Source organism: Drosophila hydei, unplaced genomic scaffold (genome assembly GCF_003285905.1).
Source record: "Drosophila hydei strain 15085-1641.00,03,60 unplaced genomic scaffold, DhydRS2 tig00000172-arrow-pilon, whole genome shotgun sequence".
NCBI classification, from domain to species: domain Eukaryota; kingdom Metazoa; phylum Arthropoda; class Insecta; order Diptera; family Drosophilidae; genus Drosophila; species Drosophila hydei.
This window is the reverse complement of record NW_022045682.1, coordinates 4,353,784-4,380,857: the sequence shown is the minus strand read 5'-3', so window position 1 is coordinate 4,380,857 and position 27,074 is coordinate 4,353,784. Positions and strand designations below refer to the sequence as shown.

The window sequence follows — 27,074 nt, the reverse complement described above, 5'->3', positions numbered from 1 at the left end:
TCCATCAAGCTTTTCAGCAATGCCCAAAAAGCCTTAGAGAAACAGTGCCAAATAGCGAAACTAGTATGTCTGAGTTTTGTGCCAGTGTTGTAAAAGAGGTTGAGTTGAAGCTAAATTCTCTTTTTTTCTGTTGACTGTACTTTTTGTTGTGGTTGTTGGCAGCATATCTGCTCGAAATTCATTTTAGAGCGTGCTGCACACGAGCCGCTGCAATTCGGTTAGAATGAGCAGATACAGAGCGTGGAAGACTAAGAGGGAAGTAGGGGGGAGGAAGCGCGTGGAAACAAGAAGAAGGAAAAAATCGCAGGACCAGGTTTTACGGATGAGCCTTGTGCCTTTAGCGGATGTCCGCTAACGGAAATGTGTTTATTTACGAATGCTGTCACATACATATCTGTGTGCGTGTGGGTGTGTGCGTGCATACTTGGTCGCATATTTTTCGCATGCCGACCACATGTTAATATGCAAATCCGCAATACGCAAATCAACGCCAAAAGGAAATTTAATCTTGTGAGCGATTTGGGCTGAAGCAAAAGCCTCTGTCGATTCGTTTGACGGATATGTGCAAGAGACCAGAAGAGTCACGTTCTCTGACAATATTTAAATCTCCACTGACATGTCATGGGGAGCTGATTGACTAATGGATACCCAGTAATATTTATACCCAATAATATTATACCCATATACCCATATATCCATATGTCATTGTCATTGTCATTGTCATTGTCATTGTCATTGTCATTGTCATTGTCATTGTCATTGTCATTGTCATTGTCATTGTCATTGTCATTGTCATTGTCATTGTCATTGTCATTGTCATTGTCATTGTCATTGTCATTGTCATTGTCATTGTCATTGTCATTGTCATTGTCATTGTCATTGTCATTGTCATTGTCATTGTCATTGTCATTGTCATTGTCATTGTCATTGTCATTGTCATTGTCATTGTCATTGTCATTGTCATTGTCATTGTCATTGTCATTGTCATTGTCATTGTCATTGTCATTGTCATTGTCATTGTCATTGTCATTGTCATTGTCATTGTCATTGTCATTGTCATTGTCATTGTCATTGTCATTGTCATTGTCATTGTCATTGTCATTGTCATTGTCATTGTCATTGTATTGTCATTGTCATTGTCATTGTCATTGTCATTGTCATTGTCATTGTCATTGTCATTGTCATTGTCATTGTCATTGTCATTGTCATTGTCATTGTCATTGTCATTGTCATTGTCATTGTCATTGTCATTGTCATTGTCATTGTCATTGTCATTGTCATTGTCATTGTCATTGTCATTGTCATTGTCATTGTCATTGTCATTGTCATTGTCATTGTCATTGTCATTGTCATTGTCATTGTCATTGTCATTGTCATTGTCATTGTCATTGTCATTGTCATTGTCATTGTCATTGTCATTGTCATTGTCATTGTCATTGTCATTGTCATTGTCATTGTCATTGTCATTGTCATTGTCATTGTCATTGTCATTGTCATTGTCATTGTCATTGTCATTGTCATTGTCATTGTCATTGTCATTGTCATTGTCATTGTCATTGTCATTGTCATTGTCATTGTCATTGTCATTGTCATTGTCATTGTCATTGTCATTGTCATTGTCATTGTCATTGTCATTGTCATTGTCATTGTCATTGTCATTGTCATTGTCATTGTCATTGTCATTGTCATTGTCATTGTCATTGTCATTGTCATTGTCATTGTCATTGTCATTGTCATTGTCATTATCATTGTCATTGTCATTGTCATTGTCATTGTCATTGTCATTGTCATTGTCATTGTCATTGTCATTGTCATTGTCATTGTCATTGTCATTGCCATTGTCATTACTAATATGAAATGCTATTATTGTTATCATGCACAACTACGTTTATAGCCTAATTTCGAACCTTTTATTAAAACACTTAATCAAAGCTCTATTGCAAACATATCTAATCGATTAATTACACGTCAGAGTGTATAGGCCCCAAATGGGATATTAATTTAATCTTGATTGAATGGGAAACTGCGTAACTAAATGTGCTTATGCGACATCCTTAGCCCCTCACCTAATCCTCTTTACATCCGACTCTGGTTGGCTACAGAATTTTTGTAGCCATTTGGTCGAGGCGCCCGTTGAGTGACATTTTGTGGTCAGTTGATGGACAGTCTGAGCACCGGACCCAAAGCTACCCAAAAAAACAAAAATGTCGGGACAGGACTTTAGGGTCAACGGGGCTTAACAGAGGCTGTGACTGGGCAGAGGCAGGCATAGGGGAATGTAGTTGACTAGAGTGCGGTCCGCAAGTTTGTCAACATGGGGCAAATATTTGCAGGCATAGACTTTTGACTGGATGTTGTTATTGCTCTTGCTGTTGGCTTGACTCCGTTGCTGACCAACGGCAATAGCAACAACAATTGCAGCAACAACAACAGCAACAATTGGTCACGATCACTTTGGTTTTATTGTTTTTCTGTGCTTCATTTCGATGTCACTGGGTGTGTGTGTGTTGATTAGACGTGACTAATGGGTCGTTACGCGTGTGCGGCACCCAGTGCAAAGACGTTAAGAGCAACAGAAAAGCTGTAGGAGAGGAAGTGACTCAGGCTCAGGGACATGCTCTTGGCAGAGCTAAAAATAGACGTGGAGCTAGAGTAAATATATTAAATAGTAGCTCAGTAAAGACAGTTATATAAGTACGCGATGTACTTAAAACAAAAACATACATATGTTATATATATAATTGTATATATATATGTATAACTAACCCAGTTAAATAGCATCGATTTGAGCTCTTCAATTTGTAAACTCATTCACCTGCCTGACTCAATTAGCACTTGACATTTGGAACTCACCTGCAATGAGAAAAATGCAAAAATACAAATTACAATTTAGTCAAGTATTTGGCAAAGCGGATTTCTTATAGATAAAGCCAACCATCACCTTTGTCATTTTGCAGTTGGGGCCAATGCACGGATTAGCACTCGCTGTCATTTGCATATGACATCATCGCACGGCAGCAAAAAAAAAAACTTGTGTGCAAAACAAACAAAACTCGGAATGCACGAGCAACAAAAATAAGAAATAAAACAAAAAAAAGCAAGTAAACAACAATTTACAGAGCTAACATGAAACATGCAAAAATAGTTGCACCAGCTGCGGATGACAAATATAAAATACTCTTTCAAAATAATTAATTTGGCTTATAATTGAACTAAGTTCGTTCATCAAGGTTGATTGGGACATAGCACAGTTTTCTAACTACAGATAACATATTGTTTAAAGAATAGTAAAAGATGTAAAGATTTATAATATGTCAAATAAACATGGGCGGAGACTAAGCATTTTCATATTTTGAAGCTGGTGTCGTCTATCAATATGATTTCCTAGTTAAAAATGTTTTGAGCCAATATTTTCAGATATACCAAAGCATTAATTTGATACATCTCTGCTTAAAGAAATCTATAAATAATATTAACACTCAACGTAATTTATATAAAGTGAGTTGTACTTTCCCCAATAACGCCAATATGCTTACATCAAGAGACAGTACAAGTCATAAACTTTTATATAATATTCCAAATTAAAGCAATTTTCATGCTTTCTGACTCAACTAGTTCCAGTTTCTACACTTCTTCTTTTATGCATTTTTTATTCATCTAATATTCTTTATATAAACCCAATTAGAATCTTAGAATCTTCTCCTCCTCTACCTTTTTCAATTTTAAAATTAATTGAAGAGTCTTTGAATCCTGGTCTCCAATTAAATAGGAGCAGTTAATTGTTCTCAACGGAAACCCTCTTCCTCAAGCTAACTCTGCACAAATTTCAGCTTCGAGCTAAATAATAGCCAGCAAAATGTAATCATTTCATTGTCTTCTTCCTCAACTTTCTTAAATTTACAAATTCTTTTTCAATCTGCTACAAATTTCGTGACTTAATTAAACGGCCCTGCGCTGCAAGGGTATAGACAAGAAGAAGATGCAGAAGAAACAGAAACTATAAGAGTTGTCAGCTGGGAGTCGCCGGCAGTCAAATGATTTGCAACTCTGTGCAAATTTATCTGCCAGCCTCTCCACCAGCCTCCGCAGTTGTTATTAGTTGGCAGTTGGCCGCAGCTAACTTGAACTCGAATGCGACGGGCACGAGCACATCATAACTCCACCAAGAGTCTTGCCCCAAGAGCCAGCCAGACCGACAGCAACTGCAACTGCAAATGCAGAAAACATAATTTTTTTTGCTGATAATGAGATTTTTGTCTGACATACGATTTGCTGAAGTTTTGCATTTGAATTTACCTATCTGACATTGATGAAGTGATTAACAATGCAACTCTTGATATCGTTTAGCTGATGAGTTGCCCAAGGGTCATTCACTTCCACTACCCCTTGCCATACAATCTTGATTGAATAAAAATGCAAATTGAACGAAGGGCAAGCAGGCCGAGCAGCTGACTCATAAAGAAGGCAGCCAGAGGAAAATAATATATCTGAAGCGAGCTCCCATTATAGAAGCTAACCACTAATAACTCTTCGTTTATTAGCGCTAATTATTGACCTATCTCAATGCGACCTTCAGTGGTACACATTAGCATTAGCGGTTGATTAGGCTACCTGTAAGAGCATTGAATTATGAGCTCTCATCAAACAAATTTAGTTTTTAGGCAATTATTGATAGAGTCAGTAATTATGATAATGATGGCACAAGTCAATCAAACACAAGACTTATAAAAAGATTTTTATATGTGTTAGGTCTACAAGGTCTGAAAAAGAAAATAGAGATTAAAAAAGAATACTCGATTTAGCCTAACAAGCGCAATTGATTCACATATTGAAGATCTATGCCGACGTACCATACCTTACAATACCTCTGAAATATCTCAATTATATATTTACCCAACTATCTATCTACTTCTATAATCCATCATAAATTTTCGCTGAATTAAATTTGAAACTAAAAACATTTAAATTGTTTTACTTGACCTACCTTTAGTCAAATTCCATTACTTACTTTAAGAAAGTCTCAGTTTTTCCCCCAATTTCCAATCTATTTAAAGCAGACATATTTTACCCCGGGCACCCTGGAAATTATGAATCATCAAAATGAATCGTGTCTGTCTCTTAAGTAGTTCACGTTGAAATCTTTTGGTAATATATTAATAGATTTGGCCTTGGCTCTGTTTCGCTGCTGCTCAGGCGAGAAAGCGCGCGCACACACACATTAAATCATTTGAACAAGTTCCAGCTGAGTGGAACTTGTGATGTCACGGACACTGAAATATTCAAGGGGCAAATCTTTTCAAAAAAGTTCTGCATATTGAGCTGATGAAATTTCAATGTAATAAAAAATAAATAAAAAAATATGAAAGCGAAAGCAGCTAAGTCTCGAGTGCTTGACACACGCACACACACCTTTGGTGTGCCGTTATAAGTCTGAAAATACGAAATACCATAGGAAAACACCTTTCGACTGGCTCAGTGTCAAAGTTTTTTGTTTCAATCAATAAAAATTGAAATTGAATTGTGCAAGAAATGCTTGAACGACGTGCTCGTTGTTGGGGCAATCAAAGTGTCCAAAAAATGATATATTGATGAAATTTTATTGATGCATTGCGCGCATCTGAAAACGCATCGACAAGACAAGCCCCTCATGCATAATGCAAAACGTTGCAACTTGAGACGCTCAAAATTTCTAATTCAACAACTCCCCACGGCTGACACATTTCGAAAAGAAGAAACAAAAAGAAGCGAACTGCGGCGACTTCAACATTTGAAGCGCTCTGTCAGAGACAAATGGACAAGAGACGACAGCTCAGCTACTGGGTTTTATCGGCTCTTTCTTTGTGCCAATCGAGTGCCAATCGAGTCAATCGAATCAATTAGACGATTTATTGATGCCTCGCTGGCATTGGCATTCATTGGCATAGAGCTTCGTATATCATTAATTTTGACACTGGCTGGGATTTATGAGCAGTCAGCGGAGCTATCGATTACTTATCGATTTGTAACTGACATATGATAGTTTCAGCATTTTAATAGCGTCAGTTGGCGCTTCCTTTATAATAAATTGTTGGCACATCCTTTGATTTAGATTTCATATATCTTGTATAGCTTTGACCATAAATTAAATCATCATTTTGACAATCGATTCCAATTATGGTTATCGACTATTATTCGATTACATTTTGATAGCTTCATCTTCATATTAGTTCACTTTCTCAAATTGAGCAACTCTGTATCATAAATTTTGACATTCGACTCAATGCATATGTCGCGATATGCACTTTCCATAATTTATCGATTAGCTTTTGCGTCCAGCTCACAATTGAGCCATCAAGCTGCAACGGAACTAATTGAATAGCTCATTCGAGTGCAAATTTCAAATGCAGACCACCCCGAAATGTGCATTAGAGACCTCGCACCGCTCGCACATTTAGCTAAGTGCAATGTTGATCTTGTTGGGGGAAAGAGTTATGTTTATTGATTTACCTGTCAAATGCGCTTGGCAGTCATTTGCATAACACTCGCTACCCCAGTTTCCCACTTCGGCTGTTTTTTGCTTCTTATTTTTGGTGCAAACTGAGCCAATTTGAGTGCTGCGACAACTCTGCATGTCAATAGCCAAACGCATAGTGGGCGCACACTCGAAATGGGTGTGTCATATGTCAAATGGACATAAATATTGAAACTCACATGAACCGGAGGGTTGAGTCCGTTAGAAATGGAATGAGAGCAAGTCCAAACATAATCAATTTTATAACGAAAACTTAATGTTATGCTAGCAACATACAGAAATATATATATATATATATATATATATATATATATATATATATATATATATATATGTATGTATGTATATACATACATATGTATATCAGGTTTTCGTATAATTAATGGCAGTTCATTGATAATAAATATTTTAGATATATGGCTGATATATTATAAGATCTATTTATTGTCAACTTCATATATTGTGAAGTAAAGATACTTTTTTATCTTTTAGGTGGTATTCATTATGAGAAATATTTTAGACATTTTTATTGGTTGCAGTAAAAGAAAAATATGATGCACAATTTTTAATATATAAAATATATTTTTAAAGATTTGTTAGATTTATTAATTTATATTATGAAGACGATATATTTCTTAAATTTTCGCCAAAAAAAATATATTTGAATAAATTTTGTATCTCCAAGTAATTTTTTATACAAAAAATATTATATAGATTTTTCTTTTATATAAAACCAGATTAAAGAACTTCATAATTGATAAATATAAATTAATCAATAAAATATACAAAATTTATCGCATATGGTTCAGTCAAGAATCTTTTGTATCTCAAAAGTACATAAAAAAATAATAGATTAAATTGGTATCTATAAGTATCTATTAGTTCTCAAATATTTTAGTTAAGAATTAGTTAAGATACTTAAGTATCTATAAGTTCTCAAATATTTTAGTTAAGATACTTTTGTATCTCAAAGAAACATTAATGATTTTTCACCTATAAGTTTGAAAATATTTTAAATAAGATACTTTTGTATCTCAAAGAAATATTAATGAATAAAAGATACTTTTGTATCTACAAATTAACATATTTTAGTTAAGATACTTTAGTATCTGAAAGGCATATTATTAAATACATCTATTAGCTTATAAATATTTTAGTTACGATACTTTTGTATCTCAAGGCAGTTGTCACGTAGCTTTCGGCATTCGTACACTAGATACGCAACCACTGTGCAGACATATGTATGTATGTATATATATGCAACTAGGTGACACTTGTCATACACAGTGTGACACACTCCGGCGCACACACACAGGCATAGAGAGTTGGGTGGGTGTGTTTTTTGGGTTCTCTGGTTGCCCGTTTTGCGTGTCACGTTGTTGTCAGCGTCTAATCGGGGCTTTTACTTTATATAATGGCATCGCAATTTGGTGTGACTCTTTGACACACAAACCAGTCAAAGCACAGACACACACACATAAGTATGTCGAGTGGACAAGATTTATGTTAAATTTTTAATGATCAGAATAAAGACACGTTGAGACCTTTTGGCCCTGGGCCAATGCATCAATATTGCAAGGAGACAGGGACAACCTGTGACCTTTTTGTTGTTAGAGAGAAAGAGATAATATCAAGCACCCAACAACAGGTGCAATAAAGTTGCCAACAACAATTGCAGGTAAATATTTGTGCCACAGCAGGTGACACACGACTAGGGTCGAGGGAGAGAGAGGCAGAGAAAGATAGGGTCTGCATTTGATTGATGTCTCTACAAAACAATTCAATTGACGTTTGCAGGTTTGATTTATGCGCTGCGCTTGATAAATTAGAATACAAAAGCAACAGCAACAGCAACAACCACAGCAACAGCAGCAGCAACAGCAACATCTAACACACAGCTATTTACAGCTCTACTATTTACTCTCAATACAGTTTAACAGTTGATTGGCTTTGGCTTTGGCTTTGGCTCGGCTTTGGCGCTTGTCTATTTGGGCTTCATTAAATTCGTGGAATATTTTCGAATGACCCCCAATAGCAACAGCAATAGCCACAACAGCAACAGTTGTTGTTACAATTTTGACTTTTTGGCACTAACGGAAACGGGCATGGCCCGTGTTGTTGGGGGATTGGGCATTGAACATGGCTGACATTGCGAAATGAACCACAGCAACAACAATGGCAACAGCACCAACAACAGCTACAGCAACAACAACAACATTTAGACACTCACGCACATACACATATTGCGTTTGCTGTCATGATTTATTGTTTGGCTCTTTTGACAGGCCGTATTATTATTTTCCAGTCGCTTGTCTCTTGTCGCTTGTCATTTGTCGCCTTTGTTTTGTTCTCGTTGCATGTGAACACTTGAACGCAAATAACGGCATATTTCAGCGCCTAAATATTTGGTTACCAAATATGCCCCAGACTCGAAAGTTGATTAGACACCAGAGCAAAAACCTCAACTTAATTTTAGCCCCGTTTAGTGGCTGGGAAACTTTCAGCTCTGCAATTTGGCAATTTCATAAGAATTTCATGCTAAAGAATTGCCCATAAATTCTATAAAATGTAAACAAATTAAACTTGTAAAACACATCTGCATAGGAACATGATTTTCCACTTTGAGCTTTATTTGCTTAAATTGAAAACTATTTCATAAATTTTTTTTTTAATTTTACACTTTAGAAAACTGTTTTTGATGGTGGTGTCTCAGTCACATACAAAATGCAACAAAATATACCAAGAGGAGAAGACAAATTTAAGAGGTATAAGAAAACCTAGAACTGGGGCAGTGGAAGAGAGAACTGCAGTTGAAGCTTATAGAAAAATCTGAAATCTATCGTCAAGGAAACTCATTGAACTCATTGAATAATTGGGACAAGTTGGAGCTTCTGTGACTCTAAAAAAACAAACCAAGAGATAAAGGCCATGGTCTAAATTCTCCTTATATAAAACTCATCAGCACTGGCCCATTCTGTGATTCGAAGTCTTCTCTCGTTATTCACTTATCAAACTAGAAAATAAAATAGACGAAAACTTGGTTAAGTTTTCCACAGCTTACAATAGATACAACAGCTATCAAAGAAAGTTAAATACCTCTGTCAAAAGTTAGCCAATATATCGATCAAGTCATGAAGCGCGTCTAAAAGGTGTTAATGTTTCCCACTACCAAAAGAGAAAACTCCGCACGCACTTTGAGCATATATCTAAAGCAAAGACACCTTGTGTCAGCTGGCTGAGTCACGTAATATTTTCTTTATTTATGCCACACTTGATTGGGTCTTATGTCATTGCCACGTGATCGCCATGATCAGCAAACAAAAGAAGTTCTAACTGTAATAAAGCTACCTTGACCCCAATGCAAGCCAGAGACCAACCAAAAAAAACCTGAAACATTCCATTGAAGCGCATCATCGCTGGGCGCAATCACAAAGTCGGCATCAACTAAGCGGCTAAGCCTGTTTCCATCAAATGCAAACTGACATGAAATGCTTTAGCTGAATGCGAGCGAATGCATCCAGCAGATACGCAGAGATACAAAAGATACAAAGATACATATCAATTTCTTAGCACTGACAAACAGTTTGCTGTCAGATTAAACTTACGCACTGTCAACGCTCGCTTTGCATAGATATACATACACACACACATATATATATATATATATATACACATATATATATATATATATATTTATATATATTGATATGAATGCATATGTAATGATTTATAAAGTGATAAAGCAGCCGCAAAAGATTTTGCGGCGTTCCAAGAATTTTCTTGGGAACATGTGAGGGCGACTGCTGTTGTTGTTGTTGCTGTTGGGGTGTCTTCAGCCGGAGTCGCTTGCTTGGCTAATAAAGTCATCGAAGAAAAGCTCTTGGCAACCAGAAGTGGAAGCAGCCAGAGCACAGCCTTTGCCAATTAGTTGAAAGAGAATTTATATTGCTTTTTTACTTTTGTGCGCGCACATAATTCGCTCGAAAATTTATATTAGAAGCAGCCATAAATTATGGCCGAGCAGACATTTTCAAGCCAGGGCAAGAACTGGCTAAAAAAAAGTGGGGAGACAATAAGCAAGAGCTGTGCAATTGAAATTGCTGAAAATTGCGCTTGGCCTTATTTATATGACAGCTCCAAAGGGTCAGCAGTTGCTGTTGCTGCTGTGCCAGCTGCAACTGTTGCTAATGAAAGCGAGCTAAAGTAAAGCAACAAAAAAACGTAAATGGAATGTTTAATAGAAGCAGTGGAAAATACTTTTAGACATGCGGGTGCAGTTAATGTCAACAGCAGCAGCAGCATGAGCTAACACAGCAGCAACATGCAACAGCAGCAGCAACAGCAGCATGCGAGCGTAACATGCAAGAGCTAGATCAACAGAACTCGAAGCTAAGTTACAACGAAATAGCAACAGCAGCACGCAACACAGCAGCAACAACAGCAGCAGCAACAGCAGCAATAAAATATATTGTAAGCAGCTGTTGGCTCGTGTTAATGTAGCTGTTGTTATTAAAGCCTCCCTTTGAGCAGCTCAAGGTCAATGCAAACGAAGTTGTTGCTGCAGTTGCTGCAGCTGTTGCTGCTGCCTTTACACTTGCTGCTGTTGCTGGCAGTTTTGTTAGCCGCTTTGTGGTTGGTTTTCATTTCACTTTGAGCCGCTTTTGCCAATTGAAGCGAGGACTAAGCGTTTAGCCTGCAGCTTCTGCTTGTTTTTTGTTATTTGTTTTCGGTGCTGTCGCTGCGACTGCTGCAAATACATTTGCTAAAAGGCAGCACAGCAAACAGCAGGCGGGCACACTGCGATAGTTGTTCGGATAGACATAGCGCAATGAATACAAAAGGCAGTTAAAAGCTTATGAACACAGCAGGATGCGAGAGTTGCTACAAATGCGAGCATGATAAAGCGACAGCAGCAACAGCTACAACAGCAACAGAAACAATCAAATCTGTTGTTGCTAAACTGACAGCACAGCGTGGGCAAGGCGCATGCTGCGGCGTGGGGCGTGGCTGAGAGTGTGTGTGTGTGCAAATGAAGCTGCTTGTAAAGGTCAAAGTTAGAGAAGAAGACAGCGAGATCGACAACAGAAGCAACAACGGAAGAGAAAATAACAGCAACAGCAACAGCAACAGCAACAACTACAGCAGCAACATCTACCTTCACAACAACAACTATCAAATTTTTGCAGTGACCACCAACAATTGCTGTTGTAAGAACAACATTTGAACAGCAATTGAAATGCATTGCGTAAATTTTAACAAATATTTTGCTTACATTCGATATGTATTTGCTTTTCATACTGATAGATTCTGACAACTAAAGCCCAATATGTGAGAAATGTTATTCGAATTGAAGCATTTATTTTGTTCCATGTGCAATTGTTGCTGGTTGCCAGGTAAGCCCTAACAGCAGCAGCAATATCAACAGCAACAGACATAACAAACACAATAGCTTCTGTCAAAGCAGTTTAAAGGCTTAAGCGGGCGCTTTCGTTGCAACATTTGACAAATGCAAAATAAGCCGATTTTTCTATACACTAGAAAAAAAGGAATGAACTGAATATGTGATGACAGATGTGGGGTGTGTAATTTAAAGTGTCTGCCAAGAGCAGAGTGAGCTCTCTGATGGAGTTTTGTTTATATAGAAAGACGAGCGAAAAACTTAAGCATTTGTTTGATATATTAAGTTTTATTAAACTATTTATTTTTAATTTCATAAATGAACTAATTTAAAATTAAAATAAAGTTAAAAATATAATAATACAAATTAAATCTAACGCTATTTTATATAATTTTAATATAAAGAATTTGTTAATAAGCAATTATTTGATTGAGAACTCTAATTTTTTCTACGCGCTCACCAACTAAAAAGAGTATATCGGTTCTATGCATTGTCTGTTTGTTGCTTTGGTAATTTGTGTTTTGATGAACAGAAATTCTTTACTCTAAGTGCTAATCCTCGTATAAATATATAAAGTGTATTTATCTACGCCAATAAATGGCGTACTAAATCTGAAAAATACTATATCTGAAAAGATGTTGTGTCTCGAATTTAGTTACTCCATCCTAACATTTACAAAAAATGAGAAACCATTTAATGGTTTTATGGTCAATGAACAACTATAAACTATAAACAACTATAAACGACTGCAATATAATTTCTTATTCTATATATATATTTTCATTAAAAATCATAATTAATGCCAATGCTTTCTTCTCCCATATATTCAGTTATAAAATATAAAATGAACTTCTTACTCCTTGCTCTACATTAGAGTATTTGCCATTCGTCAAAGATTTTCTTTGCTTTTATTCGCTAAATCTCAATGTTACATATTTTATTTCGTTCTAAATGAATGCAACTAAACTCTATGACTTTTAAAAATATTTTCATTTATATAAAACGGAATTTTAAAAATTTACTCTAAGCTGCCAACAGAAAAAATTGAATTTGAAATTGAAATGCTAAAAAAAAAACAAAGCAGAATAATATTAAATCAATTTGATGAGCTATGCTATTTACATTATTTTTTAGCGCACAAAGATTCTCTCAGCTTGTTAATTAATTAATTTTTTTAATTGTTACACAAATTGCAATTTGCTGCGCTTTGAAATTAACTAAAAAATCTGTATAAAATCAGTGGGGAATATTACGTATACGGACGGGTTAACCGCACTTGAAGCGTTAATGAACAGAAACTGTATGAAATGCAAGCAATTAAAGTAACTACAGTAATTAAATAATGTGTGATAGACCAAAAAATACCCCGTAGGTAAATACTTGTTACACATTGTGGCAAATGGAAAACGTTTCAGTTGGCCTGCTTTGCTGCATGCTATAAATCTACTGCCAACTCTAGCTACCTCAGTTTGTGAGTCGTTCTAGGGCATGCTGAATGTTAAAAAATGCTTTACCAACTTTGCAATTAAGTGCAACAGCAACAACAGCAAGGACCGCAACGAGAGCAACATGCAAATAATGCATTATGTAAACATTCGAGCAACATTTTACGAGTGGCTGCTGCTGCTGCTGCAGGGGGCGAAGCCGGGCAGGAAACAATAGCGCCACGGCGTCATCCGCAGACATATGTAAATAACTGTGTCACTCTTCACGTGCAGAGGGAGAGAGAGAGAGGGAGGTGGACAGGTAGGTCGGGTAAGTTGTCAACTCGAATGGCTCAGCGCCAATTTTCACCTGTCGCAAAAGGCGGCACGCTTTTTGTTGCTCTGCTTCTTCTACCGCTGCTCAAAGAGCAACACACACACACACGCACATTTTACTACTGTTGTTGTTGTTGCAGCTGTTTTTTTTTCATTCTATATCCAGACAGCTGCTGCTGTTGTTGCTGTCTCTTTATTTTGCTATTTACAATATTTTTCGAGCGCTTTTTTTCATTCGTTTTTCCGCTTCAAGTTGATTTTTTTCTGTTGTTCTTTTCAACAGTAATTATATGATAATTATGAATGTATTTTCGCACGTATTTACACAAGGCATTTAAGTGTTGCAAGTGGCAAGTGGCAAATGGCAAGTGGCAATTGGCAGCTATCTGGCTAAAGCAATTTGTCAGTGACAATTGAGGCAACATTTATGACAAATTAAGTGAACATAATTAAAATTAATTAATATTTTAATAGACAAATCTTTGGCTCTCAGTTCAAAGAATTTGCTTTAGGCTTAACACATATTTAAATATATATATATATATATATATATATATATATATGTACATATATATGCGTATATATATTTATAAAAATAATATTATTTTTTGTTTTCTTTTAATCTTTTTTATCTTCATCATCTTTCAAGTCTGGCCATGGAAAAGCCGCCAGCTAAACCGTTTCGTGTTTTTTTATCTTTTTGCTTATCTAGCTATTTAGAGCACGCCCACTTTGTGCACAGCCTTCGCTGCTAATACGCCTTCTTGAGCGTTAATTAAATGTGTCCCGCGCAATTAGGGAAGGTGTGCCCCGAAGACCAGCGGCGAATGCAACAAAGCGATAAAGAAAATGAAAGTGGAAATGGAAATAAAACTGAAAATGAAATTTGAGCGAAATGCGCCACAAAATGCAATTAAAAGCTGACAAAACAAAAGCTATGCAAAAAGCGCAAATTAAATGCAACAAATTGTTGCCATTGCTGCGGTTCACATTGCTGTAGCTGTCATTGCTGTTGCTGTTGTTGCTGTTCTTGATGTTGCTGTTGGTGCTGTGGTTGTTGCTGTTAGTATTTCTGTTACTGCTGCTGTTGCTATTGCTATTACTGCTGCTATTGTTGCTGTTGCTGTCTCTGCTGTTGTTGCTGTTCTTGATGTTGCTGGGATTGTTGCTTTTGGTATTGCTGTTGCTGTTGCTGTTGCTGTCTATGCTGCATTGGCTATTGCTGTTGCTGTTGCTATTGCTGTTACTGCGGCTGTTGCTTTTGCTGTCTCTGCTATTGTTGCTGTTGGTGCTGTGATTGCTGCTGCTTTTGCCGCTGCTGTTGTTGTTGTTATTATTGTTGCTGTTGCTGCTGCTGTTGCTCTTGCTATTGTTGCCGTTGCTGGTTTCAATTAACCAGCCGCGTTGGGCGCTGAGTGGACAGACGATTGGATAAACAATTGTACAAACTGGTTCAGAAATCAGAAAAAGCGGCATTGGCCCTTTAACAAGAATTCTGTAAATATTTAACAAACGGACAAAGCCAATTGGTGTTGAAACTGTTGCTATTGCTGCTGTTGTTGTTGTTGTTGCTGTTGCTTTTGTTGTTGTCACTATGTTACTGTGCTACAACTGCTGGCAAAGCCAAAACACAAACGATATTAGCCATGGTCAGTGCACGCCGAGTCGAGTCTATATTTGCCAACACATGCAAGTGCAGCACATAAGTGAAGTACACTGAGAGAAACTTTAGAGTATTGACTTTAACTTGTAAGTGCATCAAGTGACTGTGAGAAGATAATAATATATTAACTTTAAGGAAATTTAGAGTTACACAGAGAAAAACACAGCAAACTTAAAGATTGTTTGATTGGCTGATTGATTGACTGATAAATTGACTGATGTATTGATCTTCAAGTCTTCAAACTAAGTTCTATAGAATAACAATTGCATTTCCACTGCTTAAATGGCAACACTTAGTTGGATCAATCAAGCCTTGTGCTTAACGACTGATTGACTAATGATTGATGTTTTATGAAAAATTGGGAACTATAAGAGATATAAGAGATATATGCTAGAGATGATAGTGAAAGATATTATAAACATATATTCAACATATGTCAGTCAAAATTTAAGAAATTTGATTGATTGATTGACTGATTGATGCTTTATTTTTTAGCGTAGATCAGCTTAGCTTAAGGTAACAAAACTTTATTTTGTGAGTGAATTTTAATGACCCAAGTGAAATGCACTGGGAGAAATTTGTTTTAGTTTCTACCTATTGGTTGATTGATTGATTGAAGATCAAAGGTAGAACTGAAGTCGATATAGCTAAAAAGCGCATTGTCTTATATGATTTATAAATATATTTTTTTAATAAAAAAATAATATTCCACTGCTAATGGAATTGCTTTAGAGTCAGTAGGTTTATATGTAAATATATGCGAGGGTAGCCTCTAGAATTTTCCGTTCAACAAAAGTATAAATAAAAACATGTCTAAATATCAATAATTAAAGATAAATCTCTGAAATGACTCAGCTTGTCTTATAGTCTTTTTTGCAGTGTAATTATTGAATGCGACGATGTACGTGTATAATAGAGTGCTGCTCTGATTTGATTTGTTTGTCTGTTTGTTTGTGTTTGTGTTTCTCTAGCTGGTTGACCAGAGTCGGCTACGTATATGAACCAAACCAATTTGTGGTCCATTTCGTCTGTGTCGCTGACTTATCTCGCTACGCTGCGTATTTATAACAATGTCTAATGACATCATGACAATAATAATATAAAAAAAAACAATCGTATATATAATTGAATGGGCGCAATGCCAAAACTTACCTCATTATCAATGCCGACGGCTCGGCTTCTTATCAGCGGCGCATTTCTGTTTCTGTTGCTGTCGCGCAAAGCTTGTAGTTCCTTTTGATGCTGCTGCTGCTTCAGATGATGTTCGTGCTCGATCTTGTTCCATTGCTCATTCGAGAAGAGCTGCTCCTGACTTAAGCTCTCGGCATTGGGCTTTGTTGTAGTTGTTCTTAGTTGCAGCTGCACCTTCTCCTTGCTGGGCTTGAAGAGCCAATTGAAAATGTTGCGCTTGGCAGCTGCTTTGGGATGATTGGCTGCAACATTTGGATGTTTATTGTTGTTGGGCACATTGGGTTCGGCTTGATCGTAGTCGTAGTCCTGGTCGCTGGCACTTAAGTCGGGCAGCTGTTGACTGAAGAAGGAGTAGCGTGGCATTTGCTTGGCCAACTCGGCTGCCACATTTACAGCTTGATCAGTTTGGTCATCCATCTCATCGTCTTCGTAGTCCTCATCATCATCCTCATCGTCGTCCTCATCTGCGCTGTCATCTTCGTCGCTGTCAACGAGTTGCTGCCGCCAGTTAGGGGCACGCGTTGAACGCGGCTGCATCCAGGCGGGATAAATGCCATCGCGATCGAAATAGCGCTTGGAGGAATAAATGTTACTATCATTGACTGCAACATGTTGCAAAGGTGCATCTGTCACAAGATGAGTTGCCGGAGCGATCGTGGTCGATGTTGCTGCTGCCGTTGCCGTTGCTGGTGTTGTCATCAGCGACTGTCGTCGCAGCTCGGGAAAGACGCGCTGCTGCCAGGCAGCATGATGCCGATTGTGATGACGTAAATGATGCTGCTCACCTGGACCGCCAAGCATCAGTTTATCTGACAAAGGTGGCTGCCTGTTCTGATCATTGCCCGCCAGCTCTGCACGCAAATGTTGCTCATGCCGCAAATGATGATAGCCATTGCCTAGCTGCAGCCCGTCCAATCCGTTGCCGTCCTGTGCCCACTGCAGCTGCTGCAAGCGCTGCGACTGCTGATGATTGCGACGGGCATGAACTCCATTCGGTGCACTGGTTGTGCCATTGTGGGCGTGGCGATGCGGATGCTCCTCGGCATAGCCCAGATCGGCCAGCAGGAGTAGCAGAAGCAGCATTAGCGGATAACAGCCCTTGCTGCACCCTCGCACTTGAGGCATGCTCATGGCGAATATATTTGTAGCTGACGCTCTAAAAGTATCTATAGCTGTCAAGAGTATCTTTAGCTGTCAAAAGTATCTGCAACTGATCTTCACACTTTTTCTTCTGTTATTCGTCTCTGTTAATTCTTTATTGTCTCTGTTTTGCACGCTTTGTTGATCGTCTCTATTTATTTAAAACATTTTCTTTTGTTAAATCACTTTTTTATATGCTCATGAATCACAAATACACTGCAATAAGTACAATTGCGTCTTACATTGCAATTGAAAATCACGTTTATTAATGATATTTAGTCTAATTATTTATATTTTATTTTTGAATTTCACTCGAGTTAAGCAAACAATAAAATTTTAAATATTTAAAACTTTTATATTAATTTAAATTTCTTTTTGATAAATGCCAATATTTTTAAATATTTTTTTACTCCTTATAAATGTTTTTTTTAAAGTATTTTCTTGAAATTTTTTTTATTTATTTATTTACTTTCTTTATATTATAAGTTTTTTCTTATTATTATTTTATTATTGATACTATTTGTTTATTAAATTTTAATTATTTTTATTTTGCATATATTAAAATTTTTATTAATTAATCTTATTTGTTATATTGAATTAGAATATTATTGTATGTTGAAATTATTCAACTTTTAAAATTTTTCGTTTTTTGGTTTGAATATTTTTTTAAAATATTTATTTAATATATTTTTACTATTTATTTATTAAAATTAATTCACAATTTTGAAAATTCTTTTGCTAAAAAATTTTTTAATTTATTTTATTTAACTTCTTTTCACTTTAGTTTATCTTTATGTTGTCAAACTAACAATAAAATAGCACAATTTTTCAATTCAATTATTTGTTTTATTATTATTATTTATTATTTTGTTTGCAATTATTTTTTAAATTTTTTAATATAATTTATTTATTTTTAAAACCCTTCCGCGCGATTAACAATTTTTTTAACACGCACATTCCCATAGGCATATGCCACACGTAAGTAGATACTCATATAGGTTCAAGCAATGCCTAGAGGCTTATAGTATTATTATAATGCACGCCTTTGTTTTGTTTACCTCAAACAAATAGAATTCCGAATTCACTTGGTTTTTATAGAGAGCGATGCGTATGGTGAATGCGTTTAATCCGCACATTCGACGACACGGGGCGACTTACAGATAACAACTGAATCGGAATCTGAATGGCAGCAACAAAATGTGAACTGATGCGCCGCAATGTTGAGAGCACATGTCTGCACTGAAAGAAATAGAGAGCGCAAGTGCATAAGTACAGCTTGCACGTGCAGCAGTAAGAATCGAGATGAAAATATAAAAATCATAAAATAATTTAAAAATATGTCATTATAAATTTTAATTCATTTATTTACTACATTTTCAACACTTATTGCCCGAAAATTGTTTTTTGTTGCCATGTAACAGAGCGCGCAACATGTCTAGGCTTTTACACAGGCAACATGTTGCCTGGGCTAAAGAGAGCGCGCGCAGCGCATGCTGCCCTGACAACACTTGTGCGTTGCCTTGCAGGCGCGTTGTAAAGATCGAACATGTTGCACTGCAGCTCTCAAACATGTTGGCGCAGACATTTACCGGCTTTTTAATAATATTGATCGTTTGCATTGTGTTGTTGTTGTTGTTGCTAACAATTGGCATTGGCAACACATACACAGATATACATATATGTATGTATGAATGCATATATGATGGATATTAAGGCACGGCAACTACTGCAACTAGGGTACTAGAAGTGGCAACAACGCCCACATGTTGCATGGAAGAACCGACAACAACATCTTCAACAAACGCCAACGACAATCATCAACACTTCCTTTGCCCCTCACACAGACGTCTGCCAATGGCTGCTAACACTTGATCTCAAATGTGGGCAGTGTACACTACACTACACAGAAATAAAGAATATCAAGAAGAAGAACAGCAAATTGCATAATCAAAATCTGAGGCAATGTGCGCGACTGCAATGCTTCTAAAATGTTGCCCAAGAACTTCTTAAGCACAGATAATATGTGTAGCTCTATCTATCTCGCTCTCTCTCTCTCTCTCTCTATTTATATATGAGGTTTATATTGTGTGATTTCAAAGGAAACTGAGCATCATCTATATAGTATTTAGTGCTACGACCACCGCCAACGGTAGCAGAGCACAAATTTTCCAACTAATTGCCATTAAGCTACAGGCAATGAGTCACGAGATTTTGTTCCCTGTCTCTCCCTCTTCTAAGGCGCATTGATATAGGGTATACTGTTTATGTGATCAGGTATGTGACGGGTTACTATTATAAAAAGTAGAGAGAGTGTTTGTGAGTCAATTAAACTCAGTCAGATACTTTTTGTGTATATTATTTCTAGGGCAACAAGTTCAACAGACTTTACATCCATAGCTTATAGCAAGGGTGTTTTCTAGTCAGTTAAACTCAGTTAGAACCTTTTTGTTTCTTTGTGGAACCAACAGGAAGCATGAATGCATCTTAGCAAGTCCATAAAAATCGAAGCGACTACGCTTCGCAGTCGCGCAGTCCCATTTCAAGTCTCGTTTCGTAAGTATGATCAATGATAAAAGGGTTGCCCACAATAAAAACACGAAATGAATTTTTATGACGCAACCAAAAGGGAGAGAGAAGGCTCATACCCTGCGGAAGGCAGCATAAATTGATTTTCCTGCGAAGCGTGCAAATAGGATTTGTCAAGTGATCAAATCAAATACATATTTCCAACTAAACTCAAAGGTGGGCAACATAATCAGGCTATGGCTTACTTAAAATATATTATATATATATTTATATATATACACCAAGGTATTTTCCCTAGTTATATATTGTTCTTTTGTTCTTGTCTCTTTAATGTGTTAAACGCTGTTTGTCTCGTGTAAGCTCAAAGGCAAACATCTTGGCTTACAGATAAAGGCAGCTGCGCTAGTTATAAAACACGAGAAGTTGAGGGGGAAAAGAGGTGGAAATAGATGTAAATCGGCCGACTCAGTGTAAGGGGCTGAATGTGTGTAGCTGGGCTATAAAGACATGCAAGCCATAAAACGTATATTATGTGTTGAATTTAACGCTTAATTTGAGACGTCGAGCGTTGGCTTAAATGAGACAAACAAATGGCTCAAATGGCTCAAATGGCACACAACCAAACCAAATTCGACAATTGGGTTGATGAATGTAAATAATAGAGCTATTTATACATTGTGCGGTTGCAGTTGTAATTTAATATGGAAGCTAAGCACAACAAGATTTTGAACTTTATATAGAAATATTGTAAAGTTAATATAAAGATAGAATATATAGACTACTTAACGCTAAAGAATATATATTCCCAAGAAATAAAATCTTCATTCACTTCAGCACAATGAATCGTCAACAACAATGCTGCACAGACAAAGGTTCAGTGGCTGCTCAATCGAAACTATTCACTTAAACCGGACCTAGAACCGGTTAAGAATTTTTACCCAGATACATTGCAAAAAGTAAAAAAAAAACTTTCCTTGCAACTGTTTCGAGTGAATTATGTCAGATGAAATTAAGTTAATTTCAGTTAAAGCAGCAGAGAAGAGATTGAAGAGAAAATACACAATGTCAGCATAATTGATTGATATAGATTTATATAACTGTATAGATTCAAAGAACTTTAAGTGAGTGTCGCAACAAATTGCCGTGACAAATAAAACAGATAAGAAAACTAGTTTGTCATTCATCAAAAGCTTGTCTAAATGAATTAAGCTCTGATTACTTAAGAACACTGCTCAGATGAGATTAATAAGTCATTTATTTTATATATATATATATATATATATATATATATATATATATATATATATATATATATATATATATATATATTTATATATATATATATATATATATATATATATATATATATATATATATATATATATATATATATATATATATTTTTTATTATTATTTATATAATTATATAATTTTATTTATTGTATATTATTACATATATATTTTAATTTAATTAAACATTTTACACACAACTTTTTTTGTTATTAATTTAATTCGAATAAATCAATTTGGTAATTTAATGTTTTTAATTTTTTATTTATGATATAAACAATTCAAATAAAAAGATTTTCCCAAATAATATTTTTCTTTAAGTTTTATTAACGTTATTGGTATTAAATAACCAATTTCAAATTTTATTTATTACTTTATAAATAATAAAATTTTCTTAGACACATTTTGTTTCATTTACTAATTTAATATTTATTAAAAACATATTTTCTTTTTTTAAATAATTGATTATATATTCAATTGTATAAAAACTGAATTTAAATAAATTAATATATATTTTCCTGACTCAATTTAAGAAGTTGAGCTACCCTCTAAGCTAGCTCATTAAAAGGGTATATTAATCACATTAGAGTTGAGAACTTTTTCTAATTCCTACGCTTTTACGCTTATGGTAATTTTCTGTTGAAGAACTCAAAGTTAGAAATGTAAACCCAGCAGTTGGAAGTGTCATCAAGTATTCAAATTGGCAGCCCGCTTTGCTATATGCCAACTAATTGGCAACGTTTACAACTCTTCAACTTCCACTCTCAGCGCAAATAGTGCACTCTATTGCCTGCTTCTTCCGCTATTTCACTTTTCGAGACTTTGCGGCAATTAAATAATCATAGCGCACTTTGCGCTGCACTTGGGCAAACCCAACCGACTCGTAAGCCAAAAATGCACATCAACCATATGGCAACGCTTTGGTTGAGTGGAATGGCTTGGAGTAGAGGGGCCAAGGCTAGGCACCTAATGAAATCATTGCCTCTGCTCGATTGGGCGTTAAAAATAATCAACGTGCTAATTAAGTTGACTAAAACTTTGCCAAACAGTCTACGTAGCTAACTTTGTGGCCGGGTGGCAACGCTGCCAGACAGGAAGAACTGCCAGAGAGGCGGGTATGCTCTGTGGTGTTGGAAACTCTGTAATAAAAACGAAACGTAAACTTTTCTGTAACTTTTTTATGTGTTTAAACTATTTAAAAAGTGCCACGCCCAACAAACGACAAGCCCCTAAAATAGCAAAATAAATAAATATTCACACGCTATACACACACACAAAGTTGATCAAACAACAACAAAATTTTAATTGCTTTAATGAGTCGCCTGAAATATCAGCAGCTAGGTAAATAAATATTTGAGCTGACATTTAACACACAACGATTCGTAAATAAAACAAATTAAAAGTAAATATTTCACATCTCGCCTATGAACAAGTAAATACTCTTCTGAAACTTATATTTATGTGGGCGCTATATAATATAAATAATTATTATATGTGTAAAAACTTTATTTCATGGCTCCACATTCCTTATGGGTATCACAACTTAAATGTTGCGATTATAGTTTACCTTATACAAGTATATTAAAAAGAAAAGAGAATAAAAAAGAGAAGAGAATACAGAAATAAAAAGAGAACAATTAGTTAGAAGTAGGACAATTAGTTAAGTTACGAAAATTATAAGAATACAAGTCAAGTTACTAGAAAAACCCTGAATTTGTTTAGATCTTTGTCTATATTATATATATGATATAATAATCTTTGTTCATTTTTAATAGATCACATTTATGCCAGTTTAATTGAATAATATTATTATTAATATTATAAACTACGACAAATACGAACTTATTATAATTTAGGTAGTCAGTGGCATATACAATTTCTAGATTGCTAATATACATTTATTATGAAAAATAATCCATAATACAAAATGTTACGTATTTATAAAGATAACCTTTATGCTTTATGGTTAGCGTATTCAGAGCAGAAAAACAAATTAGATTTTCTTATGGAACTCTCGAATAGAAAATACCCTGTATTAAAATAAATAAATAAAAAAATAAATAAATAAATAAATAAATAAATAAATAAATAAAATAAATAAAAACTTTACAACAGATTGTGGAATTCCTGGAGAGTAAGATAATTGAAAATTGTAATAAATATTTAGCTGAAAGACTGAAAAAATATATATATTTTAAAAATATATTTCAAATAAATAATTTATATTTTTATTATTTACTTCATTAATTTTTTGATATAGTTTAATTCAGTTCGGAACATTTTTGAGACGACTCTCGAATTAGAATGGCCTTATAAAATATGTTTCTATACAGATATCTATCTTACTATTATTGATATATTTTATTATTTAAAATAACGCTGAAATAGTAGGGTATGTTACAGTCTATATATCAAATTAAAGCTACAAAACTGTTATCATTTTTGGGTTTCCACAATCTCATTATATTAAACATAAACATAAATAATAAATAAAAAATAAAATGTTCTAATTTTTATTTTTAGCAAAATTTCCACACTCTCATTTATTTAACAGGGTATTTAATTGCAATTACGCTCAATTTAAATGAGCGCAGACATTTGGAGTCTGAATTTAACTAATCGTTCATCAACATGAAATATTAATTGCTGCCTGTGACTTTTGTGGCTAATTAGAGACACGTTCTCAAATATCTCTCTCTCGCTCTCATTCTCACTGCTTTGACAAAACACGCCCCGAACAGACATCAATTAGCATTTTTAATTGAGTCTAGCAACTTTGCTGATAGATGCGAATCAATCAACAGAGCCCAAGGGGCAGCACACCCACAGCTACAAAGAAAATAACAACAACAATAACCATTCAAGCTATATCTATAGAAACAATAACAAAACGTTTGCCAAATTGCCAAATGGCAGCACCAAAGTCAAGAGTTGGCAAACAAGTTCAAGAGATGTTGATGGAAATCATGTTTTCCTTTCGTTTTTAAATACACTAACAAAAGGGTATGCGAGTTTTCGTAAGTCTTAGGAAAGATATAAATAATATTAGTCAGTTGAGATGTCAAACTAATCAGTTTAAGAATAATTCCATAGTTCCGTATACAGCCCAAGCCTCTATCATATTTTGGCAAGTGTATTTAATCTTCGTCTAGCTGACATAAACTTCTGCCTTCATTGTTATTTTTCTCATTTCTCTCTATATTTTGCTTCTCTCACTATATACAATATAATTTTGTGCACATTTTAGCGATAAGCCAGACACACGGAAAAAAAATAACTAAACCCAAGGGAAGCGGCTGGCAAAGAGTAAAACTTTAGCAAGAAGCACTAACAGCAGCAGCAGCAGCAGAAGCAGCACAATTTGCTTTTGTTCGATGCGTGTTTAAACAATTTTATAAGTTTTAATCGCCGTGCAAAAAGAAGCAGAAAGAAAAGAAGGAAATTTACAAACAGCTTACAAGAGTTCTTTGGCTGGAAATAAGAGCTGTTAGGAAAAAAGTTTTGTGAAAAAATATCTTTGTTTTGAGATTGTAAACAAATTGATATAATTGGTGGAATGCATAATAAAGCGAAGATGATTTGGTAAAAGACATAACTGAAAATAAAAAAAAAAATATATATATATATACGAAGTGGGTGTCACATAAATTTGTTTACGGTTTTCGATTCCCCAAAGGTAACGACAGCATCAAAGAAGCAGCTGAACAAAATCACCAAAAAAAATCATATATATGTAGATATATAGATGTATAGTTATATATGTTAGATATATATTGAAATTAGTACGTTATAGATAGGTTTGGTTTCTCATGTTTATGGTAGCATATTTCTTAAGGCAACATTTCAATACATTTAGATGTACTTTAAATTGGAATTATATATAATAACATAATATGAGATAAGCTATAATTAAATGATATATATTGTGCAAGAATCTTAATATGTCTTTTAAAGTTCAGTTTCAAAATTTTATATATTCAATAAATCATATTATTTTTGCAGTCCTTAAATATATTTGCTCCTTTAATATCTTTAGCTCCAAAATTAAATTCCTCTTAAATATTTATGTTATTTTAAATTTATAAGCCTTGACTGAATTGAGTTGGCTTTCATTTCATAAGCAATTGTGCTTGGCTTATCAATATTTACTTAAAAAAAATATATATAATGCTTTATATTTATATATTAATCAACAGACATATATATAAATTTTATATAAAATGAAAGCTGAATTTAATTAATAAGTAAATAAAATCTTAACTGCTATATCATTTATAGGCAAATATTCCTAATTATTTTCTCTATTCTATGTTTTCTATTTGCTATTTTCTACACTTTCCGCTTATCTAAAAAATTTTGGTATATTAAATAGCTGCTAATATTTGTTTTAGCACAACTCACTCAAGTATGTTGCTCTGCTTCACACTTTGTGCGTTTTTATTGCAACCTCGAAGCTTAACTCTGAACGTCTTTAAGTGAGGGCACAAGTCTCTTGGCATGTCTACACGTATCTGCAGCAAGTTGTTATTCGCTCCACCTGCCACACATTGTAGCCACTTTTATGACAAATGGTAGAACATCTGAGATCCCATTCCTAGTCCAGTTCATGCCACACCATGTTCAACACAATGTTGCGTCCGCTCACTCGGCTGGCTACCGACACGCCCTCAATTTGACCCGCTGGAAGAGGAAGAGGAAGCCAACTACAATGGCCAGCAAGCTACAGTACTTTTGGTTTGAGACAAATGCTTTGCCATTGATGATAGTCCTTCTCCGTCTGCCTTTTCTGCTTCTTCTTCAACTAGTCCTCGTTAAAATCTGAAAAATATGGCTGGGCTTCCATTAAACGCGTCTCACTATCTGTCGGGTTAGGATTTCCTTGTATAGCTGGCTGCCTTTGCCTCTTTAGCTCAGCCGCAGCCTCAGCCTCAGCCTCAGCCGCAGCCTCAGCCTCTGCTTTTGCCTTGTTAACAGCACAACAAGGCGACAGCTTCCGCAGCTTCCAGCTCATCCTTCCATGTCCTGGCTAAAGTTTTACGCGTTTTTTCTCATGTCTCCAAAGTCGTGTGTTGTTATTCTTTTCCATCTTTTTTTATTTTATTTTTTTGTTTGGCGTCCTCCTTTGTCTGGAATTCTCTTAGTGAAAGAACGCATTCGCTTTGTGTTGACTAAAATGGTTTTTAAAGATGAATGCTTAGTGCTCCCTGTTTGCCTCTATGTGCTTGACTAAACTCTCTTTGGACCTCCTTTTTGACAATGCGTTGCATTGATGCAAATGCGGCAGTGCGGAAGTGCTGGGCGTGTCTCAACTCGGGCAAACAGGTTGCAAGTACCAACTGAGTTGAAGGGGCCCAACTTGTTACACCAGAGAGTCATGGGAAAGTTTTCGCTAAGGTCGTGTGCGGCAAGTGCATTCACTTGACGTGCTCGAAATTGGCATTCAAATTGACAATGGGAGGCATACTTAACTGAGGCTGAATGGTATTAAACGATGTAATTATTATTAATTCTCACATATTTTCAGATTTATATATATGCCATAAATTCTGTGTTATAGTAACACAAATGCATTCCCTTCAACCTTTCCCATTAAGC

General features: G+C 35.3%; 1 protein-coding gene across 2 annotated transcripts in view; it reads right to left on the bottom strand.

Annotated features, from left to right (window-relative positions):
- Nucleotides 1–17,963, bottom strand: part of LOC111591960 — a 77,983-nt gene extending 60,020 nt beyond the window's left edge. For both annotated transcript variants that reach the window (XM_023303900.2, XM_023303901.2), the window contains exon 1: nucleotides 16,485–17,963. In XM_023303900.2, the coding sequence (XP_023159668.2) occupies nucleotides 16,485–17,654 (1,170 nt within the window). In that variant the 5' untranslated portion in view covers nucleotides 17,655–17,963. The remainder of the gene's footprint in view (nucleotides 1–16,484) is intronic.
- Between the last annotated feature and the right edge of the window lie 9,111 nt (nucleotides 17,964–27,074).